This window comes from Cornus florida, unplaced genomic scaffold (genome assembly GCF_030987335.1).
Source record: "Cornus florida cultivar Cherokee Brave unplaced genomic scaffold, ASM3098733v1 CherokeeBrave_3.0.0_Hap2_Chr09, whole genome shotgun sequence".
Taxonomy (NCBI): Eukaryota; Viridiplantae; Streptophyta; class Magnoliopsida; order Cornales; family Cornaceae; genus Cornus; species Cornus florida.
Window position 1 is genome coordinate 96,923,905 of NW_026775579.1, and position 22,810 is coordinate 96,946,714.

General features: G+C 37.6%; 1 protein-coding gene across 3 annotated transcripts in view; it reads right to left on the reverse strand.

The window, feature by feature from the left end:
• Positions 1–22,810, reverse strand: part of LOC132275479 (cysteine synthase, chloroplastic/chromoplastic-like) — a 32,988-nt gene that overhangs the window by 4,880 nt on the left and 5,298 nt on the right. For 2 of the 3 annotated variants that reach the window (XM_059776992.1, XM_059776993.1), the window contains exons 4-9: positions 14,844–15,107; positions 13,357–13,494; positions 10,555–10,606; positions 10,384–10,463; positions 9,285–9,344; positions 1,673–1,753 (exon numbers count right to left, since the gene is read on the reverse strand). In XM_059776992.1, the coding sequence (XP_059632975.1) occupies positions 1,673–1,753; positions 9,285–9,344; positions 10,384–10,463; positions 10,555–10,606; positions 13,357–13,494; positions 14,844–15,107 (675 nt within the window). The remainder of the gene's footprint in view (positions 1–1,672; positions 1,754–9,284; positions 9,345–10,383; positions 10,464–10,554; positions 10,607–13,356; positions 13,495–14,843; positions 15,108–22,810) is intronic. The other variant, XM_059776994.1, reaches the window with a different exon arrangement.

The window sequence follows — 22,810 nt, forward strand, 5'->3', positions numbered from 1 at the left end:
AACATTAAGGAGTTTTAAAAATCCCCAGTTGAATTAAAGAAAAAAAAAATCATATTCACCATTCCTCTCAATATTTTTCTTTTACAAATATCCTACTCAATTTTCATACACTTCAAAACTTCAGCAGTGTCCTCGTATCCTATAATTCAAAAGTTTCAAGGATCAAACACCTAGAGATGTACCCTTATCTGGTAAATAGATTACGTGACTAGTCGCGAAAGAGGACTTTGATATGATAATGTTTACATGTTAACCAGATTCAGCATGCTTTCACTATCTTAAAGACAAATTTTGAGTGGATTTAAACTTTGTGAAGTTAGTTTTCATTTTGCCGAAGTTCAAAGCACATCCAGAACAATGTAGATCCAAAATCCATACATATAAAAAACGAAGCCTGTGGCAGACGAATATAGACATGAAAAATGGAACAAAAAGATCCTACAACCACCATTTCAAGTTCTCAACCGCAGTGTTTGATAGGTTGTGAGATGAATGTGTAAAACTGGAAAAGATGGACGAACTACATTAATCAAAACTTCTTCAATTAATTTTATACAATTTTATGATTGAAATCCTGCCAATAAGGCTACATATAAGCTTTAGCTTAGCCGAGCCAAGTATTAATCAAGCTCCAGGCCTGTCCCAACCTAGGACGACATGGCTCAGCATGTTCACTAGCTATTTTTAAGCTCAACTAGGTAAGATGTCCCATGTGTCATGTGTCTCAAAAATTGAAACTAAATCCAAGTGCTCGTCATAATCCCATCTATTTTGTTCAAAACTTGAAAACCGAAAGTAATCAATGTAATCTTTTAATAATTAGTCAAACCAAGTGCATCTCCTGAGATAACCACATTCTTCCATTTGTTTCCTGACTATTTCTTCTGACCGAGTATTAAATGTGTCAACTATCGAAAGAGTTATTTCTCTCCAAAAAGATAAATTTGTTGGTTTAACAACCCTTGAAACTCTAACAAAGATGCAAAATAGCCATTCTAATACATTCACGGGCTTAACCGAGCTGAGCTTGGGGAAAACTTAGTACAAATGAGCTTTACTAATAAAAGTTCGGGCTCAATTGATTAGTTTATAAAAAATAAAAAATAAAAAGGCCAAATGAATCACTACCAGATTGAGCTCAAGCTTTTCATGAACAACAATTGCAATTTTACTTGCCAAACTCCAAATTTAGAGACGATGCAAGGGGTAAATAAATCCCACAGTGAGAGATATGTTGTAGTTTACATGAGAATAAAGAACAAAAGGAACACATTCGCAAAATCTAGTAGTTACATACTGACATCAGTGCATGGTAGATGAGGAAAGTTGTATAAGGTGGTCTGACCATGTGCAGCAACAATCTATGGATGAACTAATAAAATGCTGTAATCTAAAATGAAGTTAAAGTGCTACAAAGACAATAGGAAATCCAAAAGAACAAGGGCATAAGCAGTGAGAAAAGATAATAATGGTTAATGATATAATAGAAAATATGGCCTAGAAAAAGTGGAATGGGAGAGAAAAAAAATAAAAAAATAAATAAAAAATTGTCTCAATAATTAGGATTGAAGCGTTCACACTTCGACTTTAGTTTTGGAAGGTTTCTTCTAAATCTTTAGATTGACTTCCAAGTAGATGCCAATAAAAAAGCACATAATTCAAACATACATACCGCAATAAGCTTTCCTGCATTCTCAGGTCTCTTTCCAACCTTAATTGCAGCAGCAGCAGCTGCTCCAGAAGAAATGCCCACCTGATAAGAAACAATGATTCAAGGAAAGTGAGAGAATAGTATCTACGGCATATGTGTGTGTGTGTGTCATACAAGAGAAATTAAAAACCACATTATACAGGCAAATTCTGAAGCTACAAGTTCCATAAAGAATGATGTGGAGAATTAGCCGCCAAATTTTTGTAATGCAAAAATTGTGTTCTAATGCCACTTTCTGCACTTCTCATGATTAGTGATGCCTTCTTTAAACGGCCATATATCTCTCAATTTATAACCCAAATTAGGTCAAATTTGTGCTCAAATTGAAGAGCTTGAAGTCAGCTTTCTAATGACATTGATTTCATACAAAAATTCCATCTACAAAAAGAGTTATGGCTATTTAAATGAGGCCTGATCATGAAATCTCATAAATTGAAATTGCATCCATGTGGGAACACCAATCCCCTAGCAACTAGAATAAGGATTATTTCACCTTAGCTTCCAGACTTAGGGCTTGAGTAGGAGCCCGATTTGTGTCCTTTTCTGTTCACGATTAGAGTGATGTGATTGATTTAGAAGTGATGTATCGTGTGAGCAGCATCCGGGTGAGATCATGAGCACTGAGGTGCTAATGATATGGGGATGGGACCGTTCTTTCAATTTTGGTTATGTCGAGTAGCATGGGTTGTGAGGGATACTTCAGGACGGGAGTGACTATTCCATTCAGGATGTCCAAGTTTTGGCCTTCGGTTGACGAATGATTGGATTTTGGGGACAAAATCCCTTAAAGGCGGGGAGGTTGTGAGGACCAAGTTTTATTTTTCCTTTTACCGCATTTCTTGTTTTTTGTGCATTGTGTGTTTCTATGTATGGGGATGCGTGCCACGAGGTTCTGGGATTCCTTTTATACATTTCTTGGAGTCACGGACTCTTAGAAAATGCATTTAGAGTCAATTTGTTCATTTCGGGTTCATGGGCCCGAGAGGTGTCCGTGTGGGCCCAGGTTTGGATTTCAGGTTAGGTTATTTTCCCGACCACATTTCTTTTATTTTATCATGTATTAGTCACTTAAATTTTTAGTTTTGTTGCCTTTGTATGTGAGGTACATGTTGTGAGGACATGGAGGTCATTTTTAGCATTATAGTGGTGGGACCCCTTTCCCACTTACTCTTGTACCATATAAGAGTGGAAGACTGTGTTTGGGGAACAATTTTCTCCCCCATTTTTGCCTTCGGCCAAGACCCACCCCCTTTCTTCTTCTTCATTTCTTTTCCTCCATCTCAATTGTTGCAAGCTTTAGACAAGGGAATGACCTAGCTCCCCTTGGATTTTGGGCAAGCTCTAGTTGCAAAGTTTGTAGGTTTCTTCAAGCACTACACTTCCATGGTCTTGGATTTTGATTTGGAGTAGTTTCAATCTTGGGACAAATTAGGGTTTTGCTACATAATTGAGGTAGGGTGTTTAACCAACCTTAGCTTTGGTTTTGTAAGTGTTTTATGTGATTATTATGATTATAGCATGTTTACAAGTGTAGAAAGTGAATGTTCTGCCCTATACTGAATTATTTGGTGATGAATATTGTTCAAATGAATCAATAGCATGAAAATATGTTCTTTTGGCTTTCATTTGCCATTGGTTTCATGTAATTTGGTCTTGAAACGACATTGTTATGAATTTTTTAATTTGGGAACTAGTTGCCGGAAAACTGTTTTCGAAAACAGATTTTTTTTTTTTTTTTTGATAAGTAAGATTTTATTAAAAACGCTCAAAAGGGGAGCGAAGCCCAGAGAAACAAAAGGAAAACAAAAGGGCCAAAGGGCGCCTTAGACCTTCAGAGAGGCCAAGAAAACAATAATTTTCTCCATAGATCTATAATCTCTCCCTAAAACCCAACAAAAAAGAATAGAAACAACAGAGAACTTAAGCATAGAAACAGGCTTCTTTTTTCCGTCAAAATATCTCCTATTTCTCTCAAGCCAAATACACCACCAGATACAAAGCGGCGTAGCCCTCCAAGCGTCCCTAATGCCAGCCCCAACAGAGACGCCTCTCCAAGCCTCAATCAACCCTCTAGAGGAAAAAGGCATGGCCCAATGGACCCCAAATAATCGAAGCATCATATCCCAACAATCTCTGGCCATGCTGCAATGTAAAAGGAGGTGATCAATAGATTCCTCATTACATAAACACATGTAACAGTGATTAACCACCACCTGATTCCTCCTCCTCAGATTATCCTGGGTTAAAATCTTACCCAGAACAGAAGTCCAAGCAAAAAAGGCGACCTTGCGGGGAGCTTTGGACTGCCAAATAGACTTCCAAGGGAATGGATCTCCATGACCAACTGAAAGACATTTGAAAAAGGACCTAACCTCAAAACAGCCATGCGAGTTAGGAATCCAGAACCACCAATCCAATTCCCCAAAAGAAATCACTTGGCTATACAACAGCTCCAGAAAACGAGAAACATCCTCGATCTCCCAATCCTGAAAATGCTTCCTGAACTGAACATCCCAAGACAGTCTCCCGTTATCAAGATGATAACAGTCAACAACCATGGCCTGTCGATGAGAAGCAATCCTGTAGAACCGTGGGAACACTAGAGCAAGAGGGAGTTCCCCACACCAGAGATCCTTCCAAAAACTGATCCTCCTTCCATCTTTAATACGAAAACGAACATGCTTGCAGAAGTCATCCCAACCTCTCTGAATGAAATGCCAAACTCCCACCCCCCTTAGACCACGCATCACCAGAGAGCACCACCAACCACGACTTTCCCCATATTTGCTAGCAATAACTTTCCTCCATAACCAATGCCTCTCGATCCCAAACCTCCATAGCCATTTACTAAGGAGAGCCTTATTAAAAGGCAACAACCTCCGAAACCCTAAGCCTCCAAACCGAATTGGACGGCACACTCTTCTCCTTTCCCTCCCCAAAGAAAATTGCACTGCAATCTTTCAATTCTCTCAGCCACTGAAGAAGGAATCTGAAACAGAGATAAGAAGTATGTAGGAAGGCTAGAAAGCGTGCTCTTAATCAGGGTAACCCGATCCCCCTTGGACAGGTACTGCTTTTTCCAACCCGCCAACCTCCTCTCGACTCTGTCCACAACCGGATCCCAGCTCCTCACGCATCTCGAAGGGGCACCCAAAGGCAATCCTAAATAAGAAATGGGAAAAGAGCCAGTGCAACATCCAAGGATCTGAGCAAACAACTCAATTTCCGGAACATCCCCAACAGGCACAAGAAGACTCTTACCAACATTAACCTTAAGGCCAGACACAACTTGAAACCAAATCAGAACGCATCTCAAAAACCTCAATTGGGACGCTTCCGTATCACAAAACATAATAGTGTCATCTGCAAACATCAAATGAGAAACCTCCAATTGACTAGCAGCATCCCTGCCCACCCGAAAGCCTCTCAAAGAACCCAACTCCACAGCCCTCTTCAGCAATCTGCTAAGAGCCTCCATCACAAAAAGGAACAGGAAAGGGGAAAGCGGATCCCCTTGTCTCAAGCCCCTCGGCACTCCATTCACAAGGATAGAGAAACGAGCGCTAGAGATGCAAAAAAGAATCCATCTTCTCCACCGCCCACCAAAACCCATCCTCTCAAATAGGTAGAGAAGGAAACTCCAGCTCACATGATCGTATGCCTTTTCAATATCTAGCTTGCAAAGAACACCCGGAGCACCGCTGCTCAAGCGGGAATCAACACATTCACTAGTAATAAGAACTGAATCCAAGATCTGCCGACCTCCCACAAATGCATTCTGAGAGTCAGAAATGATACCATCCATCACCTTCTTCAACCTAGAGGCCAAGACTTTCGCAATCAGCTTGTAAAAACAACCCACCAAACTAATAGGGCGGAAGTCTCTAACATCCATAGCCTCTCCCTTCTTCGGAATAAGAGTAATAAAAGTTGCATTCAAACTTTTCTCAAAAGAGCTCTGCGCATGGAAGGCATGAAAAGAGCCCATCACCTCCCCACGGACCACCTCCCAATACTCCAAAAGGAACCTCATAGTAAAACCATCCGGTCCAGGAGCTTTATCCCCATTACAGCTCTTCAGAGTAGAGAGAACTTCCTCTTCTGAAAAAGGCTCTTCCAAAATAGAGCCCTCCTCTCCCGAAATAGAATTAAAATGAATCCCATCAAGCAAGGGACGCTAAACAGCTGACTCAGTGAACTGCGACAAAAAGTACTCAGAGAAACTCTTACTAATCTCCTCCTTTTTACTAATCAACACCCCATCCACCCTAAACCTCCCAATGTGGTTGCCTCTTCTGTGAGCATTGGCAAGTCTATGAAAGAATTTAGTGTTATTGTCTCTTTCTTTAAGCCACAAAGCTCTAGATTTCTGTCTCCACGAAATCTCCTCCATAACAGCAATCTCAGCAAACTCTGCTTGACACTCCACCCTCCTAAGCTTCAAAGGACCCGTCAACAGACCCTGACTCTCCATCTTATCAATGTCAGCAATCTCAGAGAGAACCCGATTCTTTCTCCAGACCAAATTACCAAACACCTCTTTGTTCCAAACTTTGAGATCATTCTTCAAGAAACGCAACTTGCCTACCAAAGAATGACTCGGAGTGCCAACCACTCCATACCCCGCCCACTAGGATCGAACTCGCTCCAAGAAACCTTCAACACGGAGCCACATATTCTCAAATCTAAATGGGGATCTTCTGCTACGTAGCCCGCCACAGTCCACCAACAACGGAACATGATCAGACAAAGGACGAGCCAAGATGGTCTGAACAACATCAGAAAACTTCTCCTCCCAATCACTCGACACCAAGAATCTATCAATACGAGAATCTATCAATAAGAAAACATAATTTTTTTCGGACTCTTCTTCATTAAAACTGTTTCGATTGGCAAGGGGCCCTACGAAATCAAAATCACAGCATGAAAGTATGGCCTTTTAGCTTCCATTTGGCTTTGGTTTCGGATAGAAATGAATTTGGTACGAATTTTTTAAGTTGGGAAATATTTGTTGGAAATTCCGGTTTGTGAGCAGAAATTTTTCTGAACTTTTGCATCAAACTGCCTTAATCGAGAAGGGATTTTGTTAAACTAAATTGATGGTTTTAAAGTTTAGCCCTTAAGCATTCAATTGGTTTTGGATTTATGTAATTGGATTAAGAATTGTATTTATTGTGAATTTTCGAAGTCGGAGGTAAATTGCTGAAAATTATAAGATCATACAATGTGTACTTACTTCTTAATAGAATAAATTTTACTTAGATTATGAAATTGAGTTATAATATGTTATGAATGAATATATGTATTCAATTGCTAAGTAGTGTTGGTGAACTTGTGATATCCATGCTATCATTGCTTCAACTATGTTGTATGAAGACACTTGATTACATATCTTGATTTCAATTGTCAACTGCATGTTAAGTATTTGATTAAAAGCCTACGAGGAAGTGATGTTTTGAAATATGATATTGGTGCTATTATGGATGTAATAATGAAAGTAAATGTTGAAATGGAATATCTTGTTTACTTTTGTTGAACTTATGAAGTTGTCACTCATGTCATTACCACCTATAGCATGCCAAGTGTTTGATGTTATGTTCATGAGAAGCTAAGTTATGTTAAATATGATATTGGAGCATGCGTGGCTATGAACATTTGAATCAAGTATTGACTATTCTATTGAATGAAATTGTGAAGTTATTGTGATATCTATCTCTCACCATACAAAGCATAGAGAGTGTGTGTGTGGTGTGGTGAGTGGTGATTTTCCAAAGTTTGTGGAAAAAAAATGTTCTTTGCAAGGTACGTGGGGAGGTACCCCACATTCGGGATTGGTTGTGAATGAAATAGGAAGGGCATGGCTCAAGGGTTAAAAATCCCAAAACTTGGCCAAGCGAGTGTCGTTACCGACAGGCTAGTAACCCGTAAAGCGAGGGAAGGGATATGGGGAGGTACCCCATATTCGGTTGTGTTAACCCAATCCATGCGTTTTGATTTGCGTTTGGACTACATGTGTGTGTGTTCATGTGTGAGTTCATGATGCATAGGTACACATTGACTTAAAATTAAATGATGATGTTGATCTTGTTGCTTTCGTCTCATTAGAACTATTGTAGAAGTATGTTTGAAATGATGACCATACGTGTGACTTGAAGTATGTACGTTAGATTACAACTTTAAATTTAAAGCATGCTCCCGCAAGACCATTAGTTGATATTTGAAATGTGAGCGTTAGAAGAACCTTACTTTAAAGCATGCTCCCATAGGATGATCTTGTTGAAATTTGTTTTGTGAATATTAGAGAAAGAACATTATTTGAAAGTATGCTTCCATAGGATCATTTCAATGAGATTTGTATGTGAACGTTAGATGCAAACATTGTTTGAAAGCATGCTCCCTTAGGAATGCTCTATGTACATTTGCTTATGTGCTGCGTGACTTGCATGGCCTTAAAAAGGGTAAGTTGTACATCATCTACTCGGCATACTTGCTCACCCCATTTACAACAATTTCAGGAACGGAGACCTATCTTGGAGTTGCTAGTTAGTGTTGATAACGTTGTATGCTTTCTGTGGGCCCACATGGGTCCACCCTTCGACTATTACTTGATTCAGGTTTGACACATTTGAGACAGTTGTACCCTTATTGAGGTTGTATCAGTGTTGACCCCATTGGTCGACTATTTTATATTAGCTTACGCATTTGGGACTTGAGTAAGAGTCCGGGTTATTTTCCTTTTCATCATGAACCGGGTCCTATGGATTCGGGGCATGACATGTTCATACAAGCAAACACAGTGTTCAGACACTGATTAGAAACATTAATCTGAACATATTCACAACATTGCTTTAAGAACCATAACCTGATGTTTGTCATTTGGAAATATTGCGTTGAACTATTTATCAAACCCAAATGTCCAATAACAATAATAATAATAATAATAATGTCATCACAAAGTTGCTCCAACAGCAAGTGTCTACCATTTGTGGACATGAACGAATGGTAGGAAATTCTCAAATTGTAATTTTGATGAAAAACTTATTTTGCATAACATATGTGAAGACATTAGACTCCAGATGATGACATCTATTGTTAGATTGAAGTCTCAGCCTTGTAATAGCTTCCTCTCTGTATGGAATATTATTTAGTTGCAGGCTAGTTTGGTTACTTAATTATCACATTGGTTTCTTGGTTTTAGTTTTCCTAGCTGTACATAGTGGGGTATGCCCCCTCTTTATTTCTGTAATATGTTTTCTCTTTATGAAATAGCTTACTTATCACATAAATAAATAAAAATATGCATTTGTAAAGCTGTCTTACTTTCAGCTCTATTTCAGTAGTTTAAAATAAACCAACTTCTGGTTATTTTAGAATACACATATATTTACACAGGTCTCATCATACTAATATCCATTGCCTATTGCCAAATATCTACAAGTAGAAGTTTTCTTTTATCAGGAAACATAATAAACATGAACACAAAAAGAAAACATCAATAAAAAGAAAAATATTGTGTCAATTTTTTTATTTTATCTCAAGTTTAAAAGAGATTTAAAAACTAAGAAGCACTAACCAGCAAGCCTTCTTGGAGTGCTAATTGCTTTGCAGTTTCAACAGCTTCATCACTGGATATCTGAAAGAAGTAACCACCACGAAAAAGTGAGATGATGTAAAATCTAGTATTGTGAAGTAATTATGACAAAAATAGAAATAGCTGAGCAAATAAACTGATTGGACATTCACAAATAACTAAATATGTAGAATTATATCTTCTGAGAAATAATGTGCCACATGTTTAGTAGCAAATAAACTAATTGGATATTGAAATATATCTAAATAAGTTCTGAGAAATGATGTGCTACTTGTTTAGTCATTTCTTGATATGTGCACAAAGACTCTTCACCTGAAGGGCATTCAGATCAAAAGTGAGACTGAAAAGCAAAGTCATTGGGATAAGATTGTTGACAACAACTAAACGGCGGAGAGAAACCAGCATGCAATGTTTGGTATACGTGAATGTATGGTCCCACTGAGAACACATAATAAATCTTCTCCTGATATAACACATAACTCCTCATATGTGTGTGCGCCTGTGCACACACATATTACGAAGGGCATCACACAGCCAGTGGTCAGTGACAGGCGCTTCCTGTGCAGATCAACTGCAGTATATTAGAACTATAAACACTCACATAATGACAATGATGCTCCTTCAGGTCTACTTCAGGAGCAGCTGTCCGCCAGAATAGTACTCTGCCCTACATTGATTCATGCCCCACATTCAAAAAGGAAAGACTAATAGGCAACACTGCCCATGTTTACAAACATAAGATGTTTCTGCATTTCTAATAAAGCCAATACCCAGTGCTGGTCCAAACAATAACGCAGAACAATTATTGCCAAGATTAATTACATGTGTTATTTGTTGAAAGAATGTGACGCCCTGCCACTGTTAGCATCGTTTTGTCATTATTACTGGAATTGCTTTTATGGACATATTAATAACGTATTTATACCACAATTGCTGCCAAGATGAATGACTGGTGGGACAGCAAAAACAATAGATTTTTTTTATAAGAATTAGATATAGTCCGATACAGAATATTCAAAAGTATAAGACAGATAAATTCAGACCGAAAGGAATGATATATGGGAAAAGAGAAAGTTTAGACCTCTATGACTTCATCAAGCACATCTTGATCTAAATTCCTGGGTACAAAACCTGCTCCAATCCCTTGAATTTTGTGAGGACCTGCACTTTCAAACAGTAACAACCAGAATAAAATACAATAAAAATCATCTTAAAGCTAAACTGAGTGAAAAGAAATTATCTGTTGTCTTACCCGGCTTTCCACCTGAAAGTATGTTGCTTTCTAAGGGTTCCACACCAATAACCTGATATAATATGAAAATATTGAGAAAATGAAAAGAAATATGGGAAAATTACAAGTCCCCAAACATACTAATAACTGCAGTTTCCCATATATCTTACATCTACTTATCAAAGAAGCAAAAAAATCATATTTGGGGGACATTCTTATAGGTCCTGTTTGGATTGGCTTTTGACAAGCAGCTTTCAGCTACTAAAGCCCAAAAGCCGTTTTGGAGAGTGTTGGTATTGGTACGACTGAAGAGCTTCTGAGTCCAAGAAGAGCGTTTAGAGGAAGCCGATGGGCCCACCAGCTTCCTCTAAACACACTTCCTAACAAATGCGGGAAGCCGTTTCCCCAATTAATGAAACTTTCATTATTCCTATATTGTCCTTGATTTTCTAAGTAACAAAAAGAATATGCCAAGCATGTCCTGACCAAAATGTAGCCCTCTTCTCTCCACATTCGTTACTGCACAATTTTCTGTGGAGTTTGGGACGAGATGAAGATTGATACTGAGGGTTGTTCTACACTTTTTTTATAAAATAAAAAAAAAATAATAATAATAAAATTAATTGAAAATTTTGACAATTCTAAGGGCTTTGGTAACTTTTTTCTGGAAATTTTCATGATTGTGGGGATTTTGGATCTCTCTCGATTTCTCTATCATATTTCGCCTCATCACCATACCACCATCCGCCATTTTTTCATTTTCTCTCTCACGCTGGTAGGGAAATCGTAGATGAGGTTCTTCTCTCATGCACAGGTCATTCTTCCATCTACACCATATTTTCTCGCAAGCAGAAAAAAGGAGAATAAACACAACATATATGTATGTTTTCATTTGTAGTCTTTGAAATTATGAGATAGATAAATATCTATACACCCTGGTTTCAAGACATATATATTTATTTTTTATTTTGTATCAGATGTGGTTTATTGAATACATTTTGACAAAGTAATATATTTCTTCCTTTTATGTGTATTCATTTTTTCATTTGTTTGTGGATTCAAGTTGTTTAACGAAATGCCTCACTACCTTTCACCACTCTACCGGACCTTGTTTGGTCACTGTAAAATTAAGGATGTAAAATATTAAAACTCATCCAACTTCCTCAATCTATATGCTCTTATGTTTATTTATCTACTGATTAGAATCATATTTTTTGAATTCTTTGAATCAAGTATGTACTTCAAAATCTATTTTTGTTTATAAACAAGAATGCAATTTGAATACTTAAAACTCATCCAAAAATGTAATTTGTACTTGAAAGAGAAAACTTTTGACTTGGAAAAAAAAAAAAAACAACAAAAGAAGGATTTGTATTATCAGAAAGGGACCTGCTGTTTTTATTTTATTTTATTTATCATTTCATAGTTTCATGTCGCACCAAAAACACAAGGGTACTAGTGACTTGAAAATAGCTAATGCTTTGTGGCAATCGGTGTGTGTATTTTTGTTGGGGTTAGTGTGTTGGAGCCTTGGAAGACACACATGTAGGGTTGTTCTTTTATCACTATTTACCAGTGTCAATTCCATTAATTAGAGAAAAGCTAACCCAATTTTGGACTACTTATTGATTATCAAGCTCCATTTACTATTGCAACTTTGAATGAGCTAATGGTTGATCAGCAGTGGGATAGTTCTAAATTTAACTCTTATACTGATGATATTTTGAGATTTATTAAATCAGTGAGAATTCATGGTGGTTCTGATCAAATCCAGTGGGCTAAGGGGTCATTCTCTTTCAAGTGCTGGGAAACATTTAGAAATGCTAGACCCAATTAGGGATGGCAATTTGCCCCATGTTGGGACTTGCAGGTTCAAAATTCTGTCTCTGGTTTGGCTGCCCTCTTCACTAGTCAGTTTCAAGCAAGAAGTGTGAGGAATAAATTTTCCAAATGCTCTTTTCTGCTACACACTATCATTTATGGATGGAGAGGAATTTCAGGTTTCATGGTGGGATTCACAGAGAAGCTACTGACTTAGCTAAGCTTTATCCTTACAGCTTAGCTTAGGATTATTGTGGTTAAATCCACCCTGTTATCCTTTGCTTTCTTTTTTTCCTTTTTAGTTTTTTGATTTGTTTGGTTTAACAAGGGTATGCCCTTGTTTGTTTCCTTTGTACATTAATTCTTAAAAATAAAAAATACAAAAATCTCATTCAATAATTTTTTTTAATGAATAGAATATCAATGTGGTTTCATAAGAAAATCATTTGGACTGGTTTGAGTATAAAATTTATGAGAAAATTTGATGGTACTGCTTTATACTTAAAGTTCTATTCTTTTGATCATTTTTTTTTTGCCTAATCGTCTTTTATAAAGCTGATTTGATAATATTGAAGATTTGGGTTGTACTTGTGGATGGATTTCAACTTTGAAGTTCAAATAATTTCTGCACAGATCTCTTGTGAAGAAACTACCTTATGTTGCCAAAGAGCCCCCAAAACAACACTTTTAAGGGTAACTTAGTTATTTCGGCAATAGAAGATCTTCAGAATATGTTTTGCCAAACAGACCAAAAAAAAGCTTATGGCATTAAAAGCTCTTCTAAATACAGCTCCCAAACACTGACGTATAAACCAAATGAAAGTGATAACTTCTACTTCTCTTTTTCTTCTGGGTAAAAGCAGAAGCAAAAGCTATGCCAAACAAGGCCATAATATTTGGAGCCAGCTAGTCTGTCAAATTTCATACCTATGTAAAGCCATTTCTATAACAAAAAGTTGTTCTTGATGAATTAACAAAAGCTCTAAAATTAAAACCACTCACCTTAATGCTAGGATTTTTCTTTTTAAGGAACCGGCCGACACCAGAAATGGTTCCACCAGTTCCAATCCCTGCGATGAAAATGTCCAGCTTGCCTCTTGTATCTTCCCAGATCTCCGGACCAGTAGTCTCAAAGTGTATCTACACAAAATATGCAAGCATAAGTCCTCTAATATATATATATATATATATATATATATATATATATATGTTCCCTGTCCTTTAAGGGATACTAACACTTCGAGTCTAGAAGAGAAAGGGAAGGAAAGGATGGTACTTACCCAGAAGAAGAAAAGAAAGGAAAGGAAGCATATAACCCATTTCTTTGTTTAGGAGTTTTAGAAGGAAAGAGATTGACACTGTTTCCCCTCGTTTGGGAGTTATACAGATGGAAAGAAATAAAAAGCTTATTTTATTGTTAAGTAAAAAGGATGCAATAAGAAATCGCTTGTTATTAAGAAGAGTGGACAAAAAGGTAATCACTAGCCCATCTTCCTTTTCCCACTTCCTACCACTTTTGGGAGGAAGACAAAACTGGTGCTGAAGCAGTTTTGCATCCCTCCACTTCTTTTCTTTCCCTTCCTCTTACAATTCCCACGTGACATCATCAGTGTCCTTTCCCTCCATTTCCTGCTTTATGGTTTCCTTTCCCTCCATTTCCTGTTATTTCCTTCCATTCAAACAAGTTGTAAATGAAGAATGGAACAAGACAACGCTACATGGAGTACACAGCAGCATTCTACCTCACATTACCACTCTATTGTCACAAAAGATATCTTGGCCAGAAGGTTATTTTGATCAGATGATCTATCCATTAATAGGTGTATCATTTCACAAACCAAAGCATCATTCAGGAATTCTTGGAATAAGCATCCATCTAGGCACCTCAATGGCTCACTGTACATGTTAAACAGTAATAATATCGGATATCTTAGTCTAACTTGTTTCACTCTAGCAGCAAACATACTTTTCTTGATGACAAGACACAGCAAATCAATTCTTCCAACTAAGAAGAAAAAGAAAAGAGAAAAAAAAAAAAAAAAAAGAAAAAAAAAAAGATGTAATTGTTGTCATACAAAGCGTATTAAATGGGAAAAATCTACTAAAGATCGTATCCTATTGTGCACGTGTTATGTATTATGTTACAATCTGTTTAATACCCGTGCTCAAATTCAGGGACTCTGAAGCAAGGCACTCCTCTAATCCTGCCAAGAACTCCAAATCAGCATTACATGTCTACAATTAAAATCTTTGAACCACCCCATCAGACATAGACTAAGAGATCTTAGCTTTAGCTGTATTCATGCACCTTTTTTTCCAGGAGCAATATGGCTTGTTGACACAACTAACATGGCCTTCTTTTGGAAGACATTAAAACAGGACGAAAATTCACAAGGTTGCAACAGAGCAATAATTTATTTATTTAAGAATTCAATTTTAGAGTAAATGCAAGAGGAACAACGTAATTAAAATAGAAACGGGACAAAAACCTTGGGATTTGCAGGATTGTCAAATTGTTGAAGCATGTAAGCATTCGGTGTGCTATCTAAAATTTCTTCTGCTTTCTGAACTGCTCCTTTCATACCCTTTGCTGAATCAGTTAAAACAAGCTCAGCTCCAAATGCTTTCAAAAGAACTCTCCTCTCCAGACTCATTGAAGCTGGCATCGTCAAGATGAGTCTATATCCTTTTGAAGCAGCTATAAATGCGAGTCCAATGCCTGTGTTTCCACTTGTAGGTTCCACCAGAATACTCTAAAAAGTAAGACAGAAGGAAAAAGCTACATTAGAATAATGAGTGGGATAAGCGTTAAGCTAGATGGATTAAATGGACATTAGCTTTAACAATGGTATCAGCCTTGGACGTCAATATAAGTCCCATTTAAACCTATTTTGGAACACAGAGAAGGAGACCAAGAGATTTCCTCCTATTGCTGCTCTAAGAATCTTCTTTCTTCTCAAGTCACCAAGTAATCCACCCAAGCAAGACCTTCTTGCCCTTCCACTATTTTGTATAGCAGGCATCTTCTAATAAACGAAACTTGTTAACCTATCATACAACATTAGGAATTATTCTAAGAGTCCCCCTCTTGATACGAAATTTCAATTCTTAACTTGATTGGATCGCTAACCGATTAGACCAAGGTAATACACGAAACACCATAAGCATCAGAGGCAGCGGAACTATACAAGTAAGCATAGGTTATTATTCGGAATATATACAAGCCAAAATGTAGAAGATAACAACAGTGACATAGTATGCGTGTTACATATATCAGCAATGCTTCCATATAATTGGGCCCATGCTTAGCAACAAGGTATTCAGTTAATGAACCTGAACCACAAAAGAAGATCTGAAGGTATATCACAACTGTTGTAATACCCCTGATTTTAAAAAGATAGTCTCGGTATTTTTTTTAGTTATTTTAATTGCATTTTTAATTGTTTATTTGATTTCTTGGCTAATTGTTTACTTGTTTGATTTGATTTGATTGTTTGTGTTAATTGAATTCTTTGTTTAAATTAAATTGTATGTAATGGTCTGTATTTGTTTAGAAATTCAATTATTTTATTTTTATTTTTCTCTTATTTTACTTTTGTATATATATATATACATATATATATATTTTAAGGAATTGGATATGGATAGTAGTAATGGACCAACCAATTGGGTCCCATGGATTACTTGGATAAGGGGTTTAATGGGTACGGATAATTACCCATGGATAGTTGTATATGTATATATAATAAATAAATAAATAAATAAATAAATAAATATATATATATATATATATATATATATAAGGAAAGTCCTTTAGTAATAATCCGATGTACATTTATATATTATATATAAAAAAAAATATACATAGATTATACGTAACATATATTTTAGTTATCTTTTTAGTATTTAAATTTTATTTTATTTCATTTTCTTTTAGTTTGACTTGGATTGGGAAAAGGAGTAGGGTTATTATTTAGCCTATAAATATATAATTATAGGGTTAGAAAAGGGGGCTAGAAATATATCACGTAATATATTTTAGAGAGAGAAAGAAGGAAGAAGAAGGAAAAGAAAGAGGAAGAAGGAGGCTAGGGTTTTTTGATCAAATCCCTAAAGGCAAGTTTTAATTCTTCTCTTCTCCTTTGATTCATACCCTATGCATGCTAGATTAATTCTAGATTCTTTAAATTAATTGGATCTAATTACATGGATTAATTTGAAAATTTCAGTTCGTGTGTCTTAATAATGGGTTTGTGATGAATTTTCATATTTTGATAAATTGATGCATAAATTGTGATTATGATGTTCTAGGTGTGTTTATATATTGTGTAATTGTTATTGGGACAATTCTAGAATATAGACTGGTTCATAGGATCATTAACAATAGTGATAAAAAAAATGGACAAAACGTGTCAAAGGCAAGAAGAAGCAGGTGCCACCGAATTTGGGCACTGTTGGTGGCGCTGTACTGGGTGCACTGTTGGTGGCTAGTTCTTTAGTTTTTTTTTTTAAAACATAAAACTTTTTATCCTAGAATCAGTTTGTGCTGTGAGGAAAAAAATTAGAGATTTGTTCTTTTTAAGTTGGCACGCCAAACGAGGAGGTCAATGTTAATTGTTTTACTTTACGGAATATATATATATAACATAAAGTTCCTAGAATAAGTTTGTGCTGTGAGGGGAATTAGAGATTTGTCCTTTATAAGTGGGCACGCCGAACGAGAAAGGAGAAAAAGAACATAAATGTTTTTTTTTTTAATTTTTTTTTTTATATGGATTGAATGGAATATTTAAGTAAATGTTTTTTTTAAAATTATTCTTTATGTGTTTTCTTTTTATTTTGTTTTGATTAGATGATTTTTGCACTAAATATTTTTAAATGTTAATCGGATTAAATGCTGAGATATTAAACTAATATTGTGGTTTTTGGTTGATGGATCAATACTAAATATTTATTTAATGAAAATAGATTCATTAAGAATTGGATTGCATGATTTAATGTAAATAGATTAATTAACTATTTATTTAATGCATACATGATTGATATCATGGTTGCAACATTATGGGATGGGGGCATTTTAGGAATGGATTAACGGAATAGTTAAGTCCAACCTATGTATATTTATAAGGGAACGGAATTAACTATATAGTTAAGTCCTACTTATTCCTGTCAGGTCAACGGAACAGTTGGATGACATATTATTAAAATAATATTTGGATAGTTTATTTTGATGGTTGGATAAGACGGATTTTATATATATAATTATACGCCATGATATGAGCTTGAGTCTCAGGATCAGTAGTTAGGGTGCGTATATTGCCAGGGATGTGTAGCTAGATATAGTGTAGTTGTATACCCTGGTAGATCTAGGTACTCATGCCCACTATATGTGCGTTTTGCATGTTGCCTACTATTCAAGTTGAGACAACTCTATAGTCTAGTAAGGTTCCTTTAGTGTGTGTATATCTATATATGGACTATTTAGTTATTGTTGAATTAATTAGGATGTGTACGTGTATCGGGTCTCTGGTTGGGATGTAGTGGATTAGAACTTGTTTGTGGGCCTGACCCACCTTTATTTTTCAGGTGTTCGTCAGTTCCAGTCTTAGATATTGTTCGTGCTGAGCAAAGACAGCCATTCACTCTTCCGACTTTACGTAGGACTCTTCTTCATGTTTCAGTTATTGGATTTATCTCAATTCAGTTATTTCAGTTAGGATATTATTAGGGGTCCACAATATGAATTCCCGAGTTGTAGTTTCAATAATTACTGGTATCAGAGGATTGGAGGATTTTATTATGAGATTTCAATTATTATTTATTTGAGGATTTTTAAATAAGGATTTATTATTTAGTTTCCTTCAGCTTATTATTTATTTATTATTCTTTTTCTATTCAGATGCTTGTTTAAATATTAATTGTTTAATATCCCTTGTATTATATGCTTGGAGTTGATCACCCGTGGCTCTAGAATCGAGGGGTATTACAGTTGGTATCAGAGCACTCCAGGTTCAAGCGTCTCTAGGGTTATTTCATATTAAGACTTCCGCGTAGCGTATTCTCTTGTTTAGAGCTTAAGTTTAAGATTCGTAGTATTCCTTTACGGTTCGTTTAAAATCATACTGATGTCTGTCTTTCGATGTTAACAGAATGGTTAACGCTAAAACCAAACGGAACAATCAGAGAAACATGAAGCGAAGGGAAGCAGTACGTAGGCAGCAAGATCTCTTACAACGTCAGCAAATGGAGGAAGAGCAGCAATTGCCTGGGTTTCAGGAAAATGGTGGTCAGTTGCATGTGGAACAGGTGGAAGTTCAGTGGACTCAGGATCAGGGCAAAATACCCTCCTCATCTCAATGACCTCATTGCTCGGGCTACAGAAGTAGGTGTAACTGCTGTACTTCGGAATTAGCCACATGTACAGCAGGCACCTATACCAGCACCAGTGGTTCAGACTGATCCTTGGGAAAAGGCTAGGAGTTTTTTCACAAAGGGGAGCCCACCTGAGTTTTCAGGCTCCACCGATGCGAAAGCAGCTCACCGATGGAAGAAGGATATCGAGCGACATCTTCGCATGGTTAAGTGCACAAAGATTCAGAAACAGATGCTTGCTACTTTCAAGCTTATCAGGGATGCACTCCAGTGGTGGGAGTCAGTTACTTCCGCGGAGGAGAGGACTTCATTGATTTATGATCAGTTCAGTGCTCACTTCGATTAGAAGCACTTTCCATAAGCAGTCCGGACAGCTATGAAGACAAAGTTCCTTAATTTACAACAGGGGAACATGACAGTGGCAAAATATGAGCAGCAGTTCACGCGCTTATCTCTTTTTGCTTCAGAGGAGGTGGATACAGAGGAGAAGAAACGTAATAGTTTCGTAAAAGGACTTATGTGGTCTATTAAGCGATCTATTACAGGTAGTCCAGCCTACACTACTTATGCTCAGGTGGTAGACGCCACTCTACAGCAGTATCAGTTGACTGTGGATTTCAGACAAGCTAGGGGTGAGAAACGGGGTGACAGAGACTCTGCTAATCAGTCAGCTGAGAAAGGGAATGGCAATGGACACCGACACAATGATAAGGGCAGATTCAAGGGACAACAGTCTTGGAAGAAGCACAAGGGTGGTTCAGATGCTCACAGAGATGGGGCACATATTCAAAGGCAGCAGAATGGGGGACCACAGGCGGGACGGGATCAGCCACAGGCTTACCAGCAGAGGGGGCCGTTTGGTACTTTCAGGGGTATTTGCTATACTTGTGGAAAGCTTGGACACACTTCTAGGCAGTGTCCTAGAGCAGGACAAGGTCAGCATGTGCAACAGGGATAGAAGGCACCATTACCTTTAACCGCTCCACAGATTCCGCGCATCCAGGGACAGACCTTCCCTGCTTTACCAACACCGCCGCAGCCACAGGGACAGGCACCGCAGCAGTTACATTATGGCATGGTGTATAACCCTAGGCTACAGGATATTCAGGCGCCTCAGGCTGTTGAGGGTATGTTTCCTATTTATAGTACACATAGTCGTGTTTTATTTGATACGGGTGCTACACATTCATTCGCGTCTAAATCATTTGTTGCATTATCTGGGATGACGACGCGAGTATGCGATAGACCTTATGGTATTTCTACATTTATAGGCGATACTGCCATCTTATATGAGAGTGATGGGCCTGTGACACTAGATATTTGTAAACTTAGATTTCTAATCAATCTATTGGTCCTGGACATGCACACTTATGACGTGATACTCGGGATGGATTGGTTAGTTTACTACCATGCCCAAGTTAACTGTTATGATAGGTTTGTTATATTCGCCATACCTGGTCAGAACATGTACGTCGTCGCCATGCCACGTTCTAACGGGGCTTCTAGCACTTATTTGTTCTATGTGGAGGAGAAGACCGAGGAGGAGATTACAGTATCACTGGATAGCATACCAATTATACAAGAATTTCTGGATGTTTTTTAAAAGATTCCAGGGTTGCCACCTAGTCGAGAGATAGACTTTGTGATTGACTTAGCTCCAAGCACTACGCCTATTACTAAAGCACCATACAGGATAGCACCAGTGGAGATGCGAGAGCTGAGGAATCAGATTCAACAATTGCTCAGTCAGGGTTTTATTCGTAGGAGTACTTCACCTTGGGGAGCACCAGTTTTGTTTGTGAAAAAGAAAGATGGTTCACTTCGCCTATGTATAGATTACAAGGAGTTGAACAAGATTATTATTCGTAATAAGTATCATTTGCCTAGGATCGATGATCTTTTTGATCAATTGAAGGGAGCTACATATTTCTCTAAAATTGATCTGCGTTCTGGAAATCATCAACTTCGGGTTAGGGAGCAAGATGTTCATAGGACAGCGTTTCTAACTAGATATGGTTCTTATGAGTTTCGTGTCATGCCCTTCGGATTGACTAATGCACCAGCAGTCTTCATGGATTTAATGAACAGAGTCTTCAGGGCACTTAGATCAATTTGTCATCGTATTCATTGATGATAATTTGATATATTCTAAGTAGGAGGACGATCATGCTAGACATCTTCGCACAGTGTTGCAGACGCTTCGTGAACATCAGTTATATGCCAAATTCGAGAAGTATGAATTTTGGCTACGAAAAGTGAAGTTTTTGGGTCATGTAGTGTCAGAGAAGGGATAGCGGTAGATCCAGCCAAGGTCTCAACAGTGGTAGAATGAGGACAACCTACTTCACCTACGAAGATTCAGAGTTTCCTCGGATTAGCAAGATATTATCGTAGGTTCATTCAGGAGTTCTCGAAGATAGTGGGACCACTCACTTATTTGACTAAGAATGGTGTACAGTTTGTATGGGATGAATACTGTCAGAAAGCTTTTGGTGAGCTAAAGAGCAAGTTGACTTCTGCACCGGTTCTGTCTACGCCACAGAGCGGGATAGAGTATCTTGTCTATACAGATGCTTCTTTGCAAGGTCTTGGGTGTGTTTTGATGCAGGAGGAACGACCAATTTCGTATGGATCTCATAAGCTTAAGCCTCATGAGCTTAATTATCCAACACATGATTTGGAGTTGGCAGCTATGGTATTTGCCTTACGTATTTGGAAGCATTATCTGTTGGGAGAGTCCTTCAAATTATTTAGTGATCACAAGAGTTTGTACTATTTGTTCACTCAGCGAGAGCTGAATATGAGACAGCGCCGATGGTTAGAGTTTGTGAAAGACTATCATTTCTCTATACAGTACCATCCAGGGAAAGCGAATGTGGTGGCAGATACACTTAGTCGCCGACCCCATGCGAGTCTTTCTGTATTATTCACCATTGAGTGGGATGCTTTGAAGACAGTTGATGAGTTGTCCAATGCTTTTATGGCTTGTATGGTAGTTACACCTTCGATTATTCACAAGGTACTGAAGGCACAACTCACAGATCAGCAGTGCATTAATAAGGTTACAGAGATAGCTTCTGGGGAGGTTCCATTTTATCATGTGGGAACTGATGGAGGCTTAAGGTACAAAGGGCATTTAGTAGTACCTTCTGCTGACGATTTGAGGAAGGATGTGATGACTGAGACTCACCAGTGGAGTTTTCTGTTCATCTAGGAGGAGACAAGATGTATCAGGATATGAAACGGCAGTTTTGGTGGGCAGGTATAAAGAAGGACATTGCTATCTTTGTCTCTAAGTGTAGTACTTGCCAGATGGTCAAGATTGATCACCAGAGACCACCAGGTTCTTTACAGCCACTATCTATACTGGAGTGGAAGTGGGAGAGCATTTCTATGGATTTTGTGGAGGGATTGCCTAATTCATTTAAGAATCACAATTCCATTTGGGTCATCGTTGATAGGTTGACCAAGTTAACTCATTTCTTGCCTATTCACACTGATTACACTTCGGAACAGTTAGCGCGACTTTACATTACAGAGATTGTGAAGTTACATGGTATACCATTATCTATTATATTGGCTAGGGATTCGAGCTTTGTGTCAGGATTTTTGAAGAGATATGCAGATCGTCGTACTCGTGCATTGGAGTTTCAGGTTGGAGATCAGGTTTCACTCAAAGTGTCTCCCATGAAGGGAGTAATGCGCTTTGGGAAGAAAGGGAAGTTGTCACCGCGTTTTGTTGGTCCTTTCATGATTACGGATCGGGTTGGAGCTGTAGCTTATCAGTTAGCACTTCCGAACCACTTGCATCAAGTCCACAATGTTTTTCATGTTTCCATGTTGCGGAAATTTTTGCGAGATGAGGATCGCTATCAGCATATAGATGTGGGTGAGATTGAGTTGCAACCGGATGCAACATATGTGGAGCCACCATGTCACATTATAGACTATAGGGATCATGTTCTTCGCTATAAGGTTATATCGTTAGTACGTGTCAAGTAGAGTCACCATAATGAGGCTGAGTTTACTTGGGAACGAGAGGATATCATTCACTCACAGTTTCCAGATATAATGGAAAAAGGTA